Source organism: Callithrix jacchus, chromosome 12, assembly GCF_049354715.1.
Source record: "Callithrix jacchus isolate 240 chromosome 12, calJac240_pri, whole genome shotgun sequence".
In the NCBI taxonomy this organism is placed as follows: domain Eukaryota; kingdom Metazoa; phylum Chordata; class Mammalia; order Primates; family Cebidae; genus Callithrix; species Callithrix jacchus.
This window is the reverse complement of record NC_133513.1, coordinates 86,401,349-86,413,969: the sequence shown is the minus strand read 5'-3', so window position 1 is coordinate 86,413,969 and position 12,621 is coordinate 86,401,349. Positions and strand designations below refer to the sequence as shown.

Here is a 12,621-nt window from a genome sequence, read left to right as displayed (position 1 = left end):
CATGAATTATTTTTTGTTTTGTGAATTATTTTTGTACATGAGAAAAACTGTAGGAAAAAGCCTAAAAGTGTATAGGATTTATTCCCCAATTAAGGATATTAAGTTTCTTAGGTATAGAGAGCCTTAAAAAAATTTCCAGTATATACAATGGATATATCTTTCAATTTTATGTTATAAAATGTGAAGGAAGAAAAATAAAGGGATGAGGTTGTAATTGATTTAAGTTAGTCCTATGGTTTTCACTAGTTTGGGTCAAAACAGATGGGTTTTCATTGAGTATTTGCTGCAAATTTTATTTTTCCCTGCAACATTCCAAGAAGTATTCACAATGACTTACAAAAATATACACAATAAGTTTTTTAAGGTTAAAAAAGTCAGAATAATGGAAAAATAAGGTAGAATGGCAATGTAAAGCTACAGGTGAAATTGATACACACAGATGTATACCAAAAAGTCCTGCATAATTGCAAAGATAGATCACAGATTTGTCCGTGTTCTGCCTAATAACCAAACCTGAGTGAAACCTGCAGTAGAAATGTTAATTGTACCCATAAGATCATAATGAGATCTCCTAGAGTGTTCAGCTTTTTCTCGGCAGTTTTCAGAGAAGAGTCTTCTATGGGTTTGTAAAAGGGGACACCCATCTGCGTCATAACAAACAGTAGCTTTGAATCTAAGCAGTAATACGATGTTGAATTTTTTAGACTTGTAGTAGGCTCAAGGCCTACTAATAAGGTGTAGTTCAATAGCATATCTAATTCATTTAATACTCTGGACTTATTTCATAGAAATTTAGAAACTTGAGATTTCTAGGCTTACTTGCTTATTTATAAACCTAAGAATTAAAAAAAATTTTTTTTCTGACTCTAAAATAATGAGTATTTATTGTGGCAAACTCAGGGAAAAAAGTTTGATAATTATTCCAAATTCCACAACTCAAATATAAACAATATATGCACTTAGTGTAATTCTTAACAAGAAATTTTAAATATTCAATGATCAGAAATTTTACACTAAGGAAAATAGAAATTTAAGATAGTTGTTTAAAAATTTAGTGGAGAGGGAAATGTTGATGGAGGTATTCCTCTAACTTAGGATTATAGTATATTCCTTATAATTATTTTGCTTGTACCGACTTTGTTTTCAACATATTTGAAGTGTCCTAAAGCACTGACACTTTCTCCCCATGTAAATTCTAATTTATCAGGAGGTCCTTTCCTAAATTAGGTGAAATGTAGTGACAATTTCGAAAATACAGCCAGGTATAAGGCCAGTGGACCAATGTTAGCCAAGGATGAAATCATAGATACATCAACAAAAGTGTATACAGGCTAAAGTGGGAAAGTGTATTTTAGTTTTCATCCATTTCCAACAATGAGAGGTGTGAATGCTTATGGATTGTAGAAAAAATTCCCCTTTTTTCATTCTAATTTTTTATTAAAAAATATTTTGGGAGAAATTCTTGAATCACTGATTTATGTTATGCTTTTATTTCTTCTGCCTGCCTTCTCCCTCCCACTGTCTTTCACCCCTACCCTGTGAATCCTTCCCTGCCTCCTAGAAATAACCCTTAACTCTGTTTTACTTCTCCTCAACTAAGTGAAATATTTACTAGTAGCAGCAGGGTGAATACTGTGAAGACTGTATCCAGTCTGAAAAACCTCTAGCTTAATTTGGCCTTGAAAAAACAAATTATCCATTTCAAGCTGACCTGCTATTTGGCAGCCAGAAAGCTATTTACCATAGCAAGCAGGAAACATTGACATTGTTATGGTATGCCAACCCCAAATATCCTCTCAGGCAGTCAGCCATCTGTATTACATGGTCTTGGCAATTTCAGACCTCACATTTTGCTGTTTGTTTTATTTCCATTTGGGTAATACTCAGTTACCTTCTTAACCCATTTAACATATGGGTTATTAAAACCAAAGCCATGGAGAAAAACTCAGTTTCTGTCAGCTCAGTAATAAGTGCTTTAGATGTGTTACCTCATTTAATCTTAATAATGGGCATATAATATTCTCATTTTGTAGATGAGAAAAATCAAGACCTAGAGAATGTTTTTAAATGAATGAAGAAACTTAATTTTTAAAAATGCATATATTTAAAGTATACTGATGATTTGCTGCCCTCTTAACAAATTTCAAGTATTGTTGTCTGTAGTCACCATGCACATGACATCTCCCAAGAACCGGAGAATTGAAGTAAAATGTCCAAGGTCAAGTAGTTGATGACAGAGCTGGGATTAAACATAAGTTTATAATTCCAAAGTCTATGCCCTTTATCTGCATCATCAATCAGTTGTTCATCAGTGAAATCAACTGTCTGTCTATTCTTTATACCCTAGTTTTGGCGTATGCATTATACAGATCCACATTAAATGATTTGATCTATGCCTCACTTCTGTCTGTAAAATGGGTATAAAGAGACCTACTTTGTTGGATTATTATCAGAATTGAATGAGAAAACATACATGTAAAGTATGTGCTGACACAAAGTAAGTCCTTGATAACCCGTAGCTGTTATTATCAGAAAAGAAAAATACAGAGATATAAATCCTGTGTTTGTTCTCTAGAATTGATGAAATGAAAAGTTAAGTCTATAAAAATCTGACCTGTCCATTTGTTATCATGATTATTGGAAACATTTGCCATTTCTTCAGTAGGGCAAGTTATTAGTTTTCTTGTAATAGCCACAGAAGCCAAGATGATAGGCCTGCTTTCATTATTCAAAATATACAGGGAAAATTGTATGCAGTCTTAGGCACCACATTCTAAAGGAACATTGAAAACTTGAAGCAGATCAAGAAGAAAAAAACGGAGGTATTGAGAGAACTTGAAATTGTGTTTAGGGAGAATGTTGGAGGAACTGCAGAAGTTGACCTGGGAGACGAGTGAAGGGAAGGGAAGGAAGAGGTGAGGAAGTAGACATGGAAATTACTGTCTGGACATTTGCAAGGCTGCTACTACGTAGGAGACTTATTTTTTACGACTCTGAGTTGGCAGAACTGCTCAAAGACAGACTTTTGCATTAATTTAAGGAAAAACTTGTCCTTTAGAACTGTCTGACAAAAGGAATGGAGAAATGGGCTACCTCTGGAGTAGTGAGTGTTCAAGCATGGATTGGATTGCCACTTGTTATTGGAGGTGTTGCAGTGAGAGGTTCATTCATTGGCTAAGTGTTGGATTAAATTACCTCTGGGTTTCCCCTTTCAACTCAGAGTCAGTGACTTAAATTCTGATCACTACTTCCCAATAAGTACTGAATAGATTTGCCAGTGATGCATTCTTTTGTGTTGCCTGTTCTTCCAGTTGTTCTTTCCTTATAATACCTGTCCCGCTTCTGGTAGGTTGTAACAGTTATGATAGCAATGATTTGTAGTGACTGCCAACCTTCAGGGAACCAGGATACTGTAGATTCATAGGGTTATAAGGGACCGTAAAGGTCATTTAGTCCAGTCTTGTAGACTTGATTCTCTAGGGATATCTGGCCACATTTTTAGTGGGTATTTTTAAAGACAGTTATTTTATAGTGTTACTCTAAACTGACTTTATTTTTTTAGTAAAATTGATTGACTGATATCAGAAAACTGGTGTAAGAAAGCTGGCATGTGGGGAGTACTCTTGGAAGAGAATAAGAAAACAGAGTCAATCCTTTTGAAATTAGCTGTCCACTTCTAAAGGCCTTGTAGGTTTTGTTCTCTGGCATCATTAACAGAGTAACACCATAGTAATAACCTTACTAGCCTAGTTAGTTTTTCTTATTAGTGAGTTTTCATAAAAATAAGAGAAGATTCTAATTCTTTTTCCCCTCATATTATAAATTTGGGACACTGGCCATTCCAGTGATGGCTGTCATTGAGCCTGGAATCTTGTTTTCAAGATTGAAATTTTATCGTTTGTATGTAGATCATTAGAATACAAAATGCCCTCTCCCCTTTTGCTATTTTTGCTAGAATTGGTGCCAGAATAGATTCAGTTAGGAGCAAAGTTCAGACACATGTTGATTCAAGGTTCAGAGTCCAACAGGTAAAAGGCTAGAACCACCATAATAAATCAATGCTGTTTTATTTTTACGTTGTGTTTAACTAAAGGACATTCTATATTGACAGGCCACATTCGTACCATTTCTTTTTTAGACTAATAATCGTTATTGGAGAGGAATTGTTTGCTGATTTAACTACTTTGTGGAATGTGGTGTTATTGCCTGATAATTTTGCAGTATTTTTAAATTTTTAGTTGACTAATACAGGTGATTTATTTGAAATATCTCCATTTTATTATGTTTTTATAAATAAAATATTGTTTTTACTGATTTTGAAGGTAATACATGGTCTTTGTTTAAAATACAAATAATTTAGAAATGTTTAAAATAGAAAGTAAAAGTATTCCAAATCCACAGGTAGTATAATCACTGTTAAGTTTGGTTGGTTTTTGCAAACTTATAATACATATATAAAATTACATGTATGTATATAACATGTATATACTTTTAACATATGTTATACTATTCATACTTTTTGTAACTTTTAAAAAATTTAATATAGAATGGACATTTTTCTATGGCAGTACATACAGATATGCTGATATTTTTAAACAGCTGTATAGTATTTAACCAGTCCTTAATCCCTACTTCATGGTAATTTAGGTTGGATTTTTTTGTTGTTGTTATACCGTGTGCATCTTTGCTTATGTAACAGAGGTGCTTATTTGTCTATGTCAATAATCAAATTCCCAAAAGCAGCATTGCTGGTCAAAGGGTATGTGTTTTAAACTTATCTATATTGCCAGATTTTCCTCAAGAAGTAGGTTTACAGAATTTTCACTCCCAGCAATGTGTGAGAATGCCAGTTTCTTCACTGAAACAGACTTCTTCCAATTATGTAATCAGCACTGGTTTTTTAAAATGTCTGACAATTAAAAAAAAATAATTTAGCTGGTCTTACATATTAGCTCAGTTCTTAAGGTGCTAATTCTAATGTAAACATGTTCTCTACAAGTATAAGTCTTAACTTGCATGTCTTCTGCAGAACCATGAAAAAGAAGAAGCTAGATCAGAGACAACTATATTGCAAGAGATAATTCTCTTACAAAAGTTAATATTGGAATTGCTACTTTAACTCAGTGTAACTTAGAGAATTTCCATGAGACTTAAAAATCCTTGGCCTTTTTGCTGAGACTCTGGTTGGCTTATTTATATATGTTTCAAAAGAATTTATCATACCTGTGAGAGTGAATTAAACTTCTGGAGAGCCATAAAAATTGAAGCTCAGTTAAGTAAAAAGTTAATTGTATTGGTAAATAGTTAAAAATGTGTTTTAAATATAATACATTTTTTAAAAATCATCTCTTTTAAATTAACAGGAAACTCTGATAAGGAAGAAAATACTTCGGAATCTGAACTTTGGAAGGGTCCATTACCAGAGACAGATGAAAAATCACAGTAAGTGCTGATATTAATAGATAATACATACCTTTTTTTTTTTTTTTTGGTAGAGACAGAGTCTCCTTCTGTCACCCAGGGTGGAGTGCAGTGGTGCAATCTCAGCTCACTGCAACCTCTACCTCCCAGGTTCAAGCAATTCTCCTGCCTCAGCCTCCTGAGTAGCTGGGACTAGAAGTGCACACCGCCATACCCGCCTAATTTCTTTTGGATGATATGTACCTTTTAAATCAGTTTAGAAGCTATAATCGTGGCTTTATTAATGAAAAAATACAACATTATGATGATCTGTTTAATGCCCAGGACTGCCTAGCCTGGTAAGATTAGAGCGTATTCCCAGCCATTGTCATAAGCAGCCAACAGGTCCAGCTTCCTCCTGGTAAAGAAATCTTTGATCAGTTCACTTTAAAAGATGACCTTCTGGTCCTTGTTTGGATTTCTTCAGAGATGGCTGTATCCGAGAAGCCTATTCCATGATACTGTGATTATCATAAACCTATGCAATGGAGCCCCTTGCATGGGAAGTACACTTCTACACTGCTGTCATACTAGTTTTTGTTTTAAAAAAATAAAACAATAATATCTACTGCTACAAATACATAATATATTTACTATGCTCAGAGTAGTAAAAGAACTACAGCCTAAGCAGATTTACCCAACTCCCCTTAGTTATTCCCCAATGTAACCTAAACTTACATTTTTCTTTAAAAATAGTTTTTCAAAATGTATTTATTGAGGAGACTATAGTTTAAAATGAGAATGAACAAAGAAGTGATAAAGTAAGACAAAAAAGTAAAGAGAAGCAATGACATTTCACAAGTATTTCAAAACAAAATTTTGGGGAATACATTTAGGGAGAGGTACCAACATATGAAATATTTTTATTTTAAACTGGGTATAGTTATGATTATTCTAGAAACTAAGAATTATTTGATGGCTGAATAGTGAGAATATATTGATATATAGCAGAATCAGCCAATATGTTAACTTATTTTATTTTATTAATCTTATATAATGTGTCATGTAGTAATTTTTTACTCTATTGATCTTAATATGTATGCTTTTTTTAAAAAATAGGGAAGAAGAATTCGATGAGTATTTTCAAGACTTGTTTCTGTGAGATGAGAGAAAGAAGCCTCCGCTCCTTAATGTGAAACTTTATGAAGTTTTAAACTTCATACACTTTGAAATTTTATGTAAGTTTTTATCTGCAAATTACAGCTTGTATGGTTTGTCTTTGGAAATAAAAATCCAGGTTCTCTTATAATGTCAATTACTTTGGAAATTCATTAGTTCAATTAAAGACTTCCCTATCCTTTAAATATCTTTTCAATTGCTTACCTACAATTCTGTTTTATCTGTAGCTCCTAGGGGACAGAGCTCATATTCTGTACAGATTCCATTGTTCCTATATATTTTTTTCACTGATTTATATTTATCCTCTCTTGCCTTCATTATTTTTTTTAATTATTTTTTTCTTTTTTTTAAGCCACCATATTGGATTTGTTTGTTTTTTTTAAATTTTTTTTCTTTTGTTGAAACAGAGTCCTCCTGTGTTGCCCAGGGAGGTATTCAAACTCCTGGTTTTACGCATTCCTCCCATCCTGGCCTCCCAAAGTGCTGGGATCACAGGTGTGAGCCACTGAGCCCTGTCAATTATTTTAAATTACTAGGATTAAAGTAGATTATGTATGTCTTTAACCTCTTTCCCATTGATAAACTGGCACCCTTTTATTAAGCACCTGCTTTCCCACCTATTTCCAGCTGCTTTTTGGGGTTTTTTGCTTGCCTGTCTCTTGCTTCTTTCTTATCTCTACCACTTAAGAGAGTTTGTTATAATCAAATTTGACTTCTTAGCCTGTGGATAATTTACTGTTAAGTAAATGATTACCACAGGGAGCCAGTGAGGTCCTAGTAGTCTAAAATAGTGCATGTGTTCACAAAATTGACTCTCTTAACAGAGATTATGCAATGAGATAATTTAACTGAATAATCTTGTGTGCATATAGCTTACCTTGGATACACTCATAAAATTATGAATATGCTTCTGATATGGTTTTGCTCTGTGTCCCAACCCAAATCTCATCTTGAATGTGTACTCTCAAAATTCCCACGTGTTATGGGAGGGACCCAATGGGAGATAATTTGAATCAAGGGGACGGTTTCTCCATATTGTTCTCATGGTAGTGAATAAGTGTCATGAGATCTGATGGTTTTATCAGGGGCTTCTGCTTTTGCATCCTTCTCATTTTCTTTTGCTGCTGCCATGTAAGAAGTGCCTTTTGCCTCCCACCATGATTCTGAAGCTTCCCCGGCCATGTGGAACTGTAAGTCCAATTACAATTTTTTTTCTTCTCAGTCTTGGGTATGTCTTTATCAGCAGCATGAAAATGGACTAATACATCTTCTATGAAGAAATATAAAATGTAACTTTTTAACATAAGATCTTACTCATAAGGGTCTATGGAGATGCTTCAGGAGATCCATACCTTTTTAGAATCTATGTGTAAACTTCTGTGTCTATGGTATGTTTTTTGGAGGAAGTCCATAAATGTCAAGTTTTCAAAAGGATTTATTGATTTCTGAAAACAGGTAAATACCTGCTTTTATAAAGAGCAAATAGATGGATAGATATAGGAGAAGTTGCTTGACTTGATGAATAAGAGAAAAGACATATAGAAAATAATCATAACATAAGCAAGTATTTTATTGAAGATTTAAACATGGAATGATTGGCATTAAACTCCAAAATAAGTAATTTGGTATCTTATTTTAAAATGATTATTATCAGGTATTTTCATTTTATTAAAAAGTTGTTATTTATTCCACAAATATTTATCAGGCTTCTATTATGTGTTAGGCACTGAGCGGGGCTTGTCCGTAAAGGAACTAGCTGGGAAGTAATTATGCAATCATTTCTGAACCTCTTTCAGAAAAGTTAATCAGTGTTGGGTTTATCAGTATTTAACATTGTTTGATAGTCCCCTCACTTGAATAAACTGATTTTTTTCACCTCACTACTTATAGTATATAAAAACGAATCTACATTTCTGAGGAAAAAGTGCTTGAAATGTCCAGCAGCAAGATTGATATCCGTGGTAGAATATATGCAGTTAAACATTCTTATGGTAAAATATGTCCTTTGTTTAGTGGTCGTCGGGAAATAAAATTCCTGCAAAATTAAATTAGGAATTTAACTAGGAAGAATATATAAGACCCTTTAAAAATAGATCAGTATATTTGGTATTTCAAGTATGGTTTATGACATCAGGCTCATTTATAAATTTATATAAAATCACAACATTTAATCTATTCATACACAATGACAGATAATGGGGGTCATGTTTTTCGGGAGTCTTGAAAAGGCCTCTAACATGATTTAAAAAGTAATCCTCCTACATATCTATCTCAAACTTTGCTATGGTGCAGTCAGTGGTGGTCAGCAGACCATTGGTCTGGGGTGTTGAAGTTATGCTTTCTTCTACTTGCTCTTATGCAGAGTTCATGTATTTAGCTGACCTTCAGTGGTGGACACCTCTACCCTTAAAACAATTTCTGGTGACTAAGGAGGGGAAGTTGTTTGAGCTGACTGATATTTTGGAGTCCAAAATTACATAGGGCTAAAGGAATATAAAGTTTCTTACTTGGCTTTTAAAATAATAGTGATTCTGGAAGTGGAGTTTCAAAATTATCTTAAGCAATGGAAATAAGGGAGCATGCATCACTTAGCTAGTTGATTACTTTAATAAACACTCATTTGAGTGTACATATGACTTACTGTCGGACCTTATTTATATCTGTTGTAATATTTACTCACAATAGTATTCATTCATATTACTGAGTGCCTACCTTGTGCCAGGCACTGCTCTAGGTGCCAAGATAGAGCTGTGAACAAAACAGACAAAACAGACAAAAATCTTTCCTCATGAACTTTACATTCTAATGTGAGAGAAGCAGCCTTACAATTCTAAGTACCTAACTTGTAAAAGTCAGACAAATGGTGATTCATTTCTTGGCTGCTCAAAATTGATATAGGTTCATTACAAAAGATAAAGGTTTATTGATCTTTGATTCGTTAGAATGTAGATGGCTTTTAACAAAAAAAAGCTGACAAAACATATGGCATAACTATAGTATTTCTATTTCCTAATTTTATCTATGATTATAGCTAAGTAAAGGAAGAAATCTGAAATTGCTGTGATATCCAGACAGACATACACCATGCAGTGGAAGTAGCTGATTGTCTTTAGTTTCTCTTAACAGTTTAATATTTAGAATGCCTACTAGGTAGTTCTATTAATCATTTTTAGAAAGTAATCTTAGCTGAAGTTTTTCCACACTGTTTTTGGTAAGGAAGTTCTTGCATAATCCAATTACATGCTTCTTAATGCATAATATTCATTAGCTGCTTTAACTTGCATTGGGATTATCCAGTTTGTATCTTGTGCTTTGATAATCCTTTTAATGAATAGTTCTGAACCATAAAAAATGTTCTTAGTTATACATAAAATAATTGATTTCAAACTTTGAAGGAGGAGTATAGGACAGAGGCATAGTTTTAATAAACTGCCAAAAAATGGTTTGGTCTTCCTCATGCTATTATCAAGAGTAAAAGTAGAGGAAAGAGATAAGCATTTCAGATGGAATAACACTGAATAAAAATGACATCATTACTTTGTTTTCTATACCATATTTATAACACTATACATTCTATATTGCATTTACCCTTTCATTAAGACATATTGAAAGATTTTAGTTCAGGGAGTGGCTTGAGATATGAATCACAATTATAAATGTTATGGGTGAATTGTGTCTCACCCACCCCCCACCTATTTCATATGTTTAAGTCGTAATTCCCATTACTTCAGAAGGTGACTGTATTTGGAGATAAGGCCATTAATGAGGTGATTTAAGACTAAAATGAGGTCACGAGCGTGGGCCCTAATCCAATCCTACTGGAGTCCTAATAAGAAAAGGAGATTAGGACACAGTCACACAGAGGGATGACCATGTAAAGACACAGGGAGAAGATGGCCATCTGCAAACCAAGTTGAGAGGCCTCACAAGACACCAATCCTGCCAACTCCTTGATCTTGAACTTCCAGCCCCCAAGACTGTGAGAAAATACATTTTTATTGGTTAAGCACCCAGTCTGTGGTACTTTGTTATGGCATCCTTAGCAAATAAATACAATTAATGTTTGAAAAAATAATTTGTGACTAGTTTCAGGATTGCATATTTTTTAATTTAAAATAAATTGGCACCAAAAATGTACCCATTTTTGTCATATTTTGCACTTTTGTTGAACTTTATTTTGCCCTTGGGGTGTTCGGGCTAGCAATATATAGTTTCCTCATAGTAAAAGGGTAGTTTTTCTGAAGATCCTCTTACTCTGTTACTTGATGATTTGCTGAAGTTCTTTTGAATATTTTCTGGTTTTCTTCAAAGATACAATGATACTTGAAGTTTAGACCGATTAGATTATATTACAACATTAAACATGTTTTGGACTTCTTATCATCACCACCTCCTGCATCTTCAGCAGCTAGTAAAATCAAGGAAAGCAATATTATTAGGAGTTAGTGGATATATAGTGTTTTCATTCTAACACTCCCATATAGCAGTGTCAACTTTATAGACTGATTAGTAATTTTAACCTAGCAAGTACTGTGGGTTTGACCATGTAAAAACTTGAATTAATATTTAGGGTTGGTCACTTAAAAAATAGAATCTGGGTTGGGCGCAGTGGCTCATGCCTATAATCCCAGCACTTTGGGAGGCCAAGGCAGGTGGATCCCTTGAGGTCGGGAGTGTGAGACCAGCCTGGCCAACATGATGAAACCCTGTTTCTACTAAAAATATAAAAATTAGCTGAGTATGATGGTGTGCGCCTGTAATCCTAGCTACTCAGGAGGCTGAGGTGGGAGGATTGCTTGAATCAGGGAGGCAGAGGTTGCAATGAACTGAGATCATGCCATTGCACTCCAGCCTGGGCAACAGAGTGAATGAGACTCCGTCTCAGAAAAATAATAGAATCTGATAAATGGTTGGCCGATAACATCTTAGTTTTTTACTGAGACAATGCAATCTGGAAACCTGAGCTTGATGCACAAAACTCCATGTCTGGCAATACAAAATAATGATCTTAGTCCACAAAGAATTATCTGTGTAGTAGAAAACTCAGAAGTAAATTTTTATGCAAATAAAGTATAGATCCATATCCAATATACTGAAAACTAAAAGAAAATGTCAGGAGTCACTTAAAGGACCTGATGATCTCTTCATAATAAAGTTGAAATAAAGGTTAAATCTGATAGTACTAAGATATATCCTTATTTTTCACTTGCTTGGTAAAAATCACTTATCTTTTTGAAATGCAAATCATACCTTAAATCTCTCGAATGACACACAAAAATTTTTACCTCGGCCTTCAAGGCAATACAGTATCTTGACAGCTGCCTGCACTACCAGCTTCATCTGTACTTTGCACTCTTTGATCTTTAGACTCCAGCTACATCAGCTTTTATTTTTCAATTGCACCAAGCTTATTCCTACTGCAAGCCTTTGTACCTATTTTCTTACTTTTCCTCCCGACTCCTCCTTTCTGTGGTTAGCATAAGCATTCTTCAGGAAAGCCTTCTCCATACCCCATGTACACACTAGTGCTTTCTTTGAGATCATTAATTGTGCATTGGTTCACAGTGTTTATTTAGTTCCCCTACCAAATGCTAAATTGTTCAAGATAAAGGATCTCATCTTTCCCCAGGGCCTGCCTAACACAGGGCCTTGTACAGAGTAGACATTGATAAATACATAAGTGATCTTAGTCCACAATACTTAGTCTGAATACTAAAAGAAAATGTCTAGAGGATAAGGCAAACGTGAGGGTGTGCAATTGAAAAGTGAGGGTATTTCTTAGTACTATTAGATTTAACCTTTATCTCAACTTTATTATGAAGAGATGATCAGGTCCTTTAAGTGACTCCTGACATTTTCTTTTAGTATTCAGACTATTGTGTCTATATTTAGTCAAGGAGTCAGAAACTCCTGTTTTTATTCTGCTGAAGGACACCCTTATCTTTATTAAGACAAACATTTTCTCCTACAAATTATTTAAAATTTTACTAAATGCAATAGAACCACCTAAAAGGAACATGTTTTCTTTCAGGACCTTTCCAC

At 34.1% G+C, this 12,621-nt stretch overlaps 2 protein-coding genes across 27 annotated transcripts in view; one reads left to right on the top strand and one right to left on the bottom strand.

Annotated features, from left to right (window-relative positions):
• Positions 1 to 10,716, top strand: part of FRA10AC1 (fragile site, folic acid type, rare, fra(10)(q23.3) or fra(10)(q24.2) candidate 1) — a 91,991-nt gene extending 81,275 nt beyond the window's left edge. For 12 of the 24 annotated variants that reach the window (XR_004732077.3, XR_013525017.1, XM_078346068.1 and 9 more), the window contains 2 exons: positions 5,364 to 5,442; positions 6,520 to 6,715. Coding sequence is in view for 13 of the 24 variants with exons in the window: in XM_035268500.3 (XP_035124391.2) it covers positions 5,364 to 5,442; positions 6,520 to 6,596 (156 nt within the window). In the remaining 11 variants the exon portion in view is untranslated. Of the gene's footprint in view, positions 1 to 5,363; positions 5,443 to 6,519; positions 6,716 to 7,715 lie in introns of those variants that run through there. The other 12 variants (XR_013525016.1, XR_013525011.1, XR_013525009.1 and 9 more) reach the window with 2 other exon arrangements.
• PDE6C (phosphodiesterase 6C) overlaps positions 8,129 to 12,621 on the bottom strand; it is a 62,228-nt gene continuing 57,735 nt past the window's right edge. For 2 of the 3 annotated variants that reach the window (XM_002756642.7, XM_035268495.2), the window contains exon 22: positions 10,666 to 10,987. In XM_002756642.7, the coding sequence (XP_002756688.3) occupies positions 10,929 to 10,987 (59 nt within the window). In that variant the 3' untranslated portion in view covers positions 10,666 to 10,928. Of the gene's footprint in view, positions 8,615 to 10,665; positions 10,988 to 12,621 lie in introns of those variants that run through there. The other variant, XR_004732073.3, reaches the window with a different exon arrangement.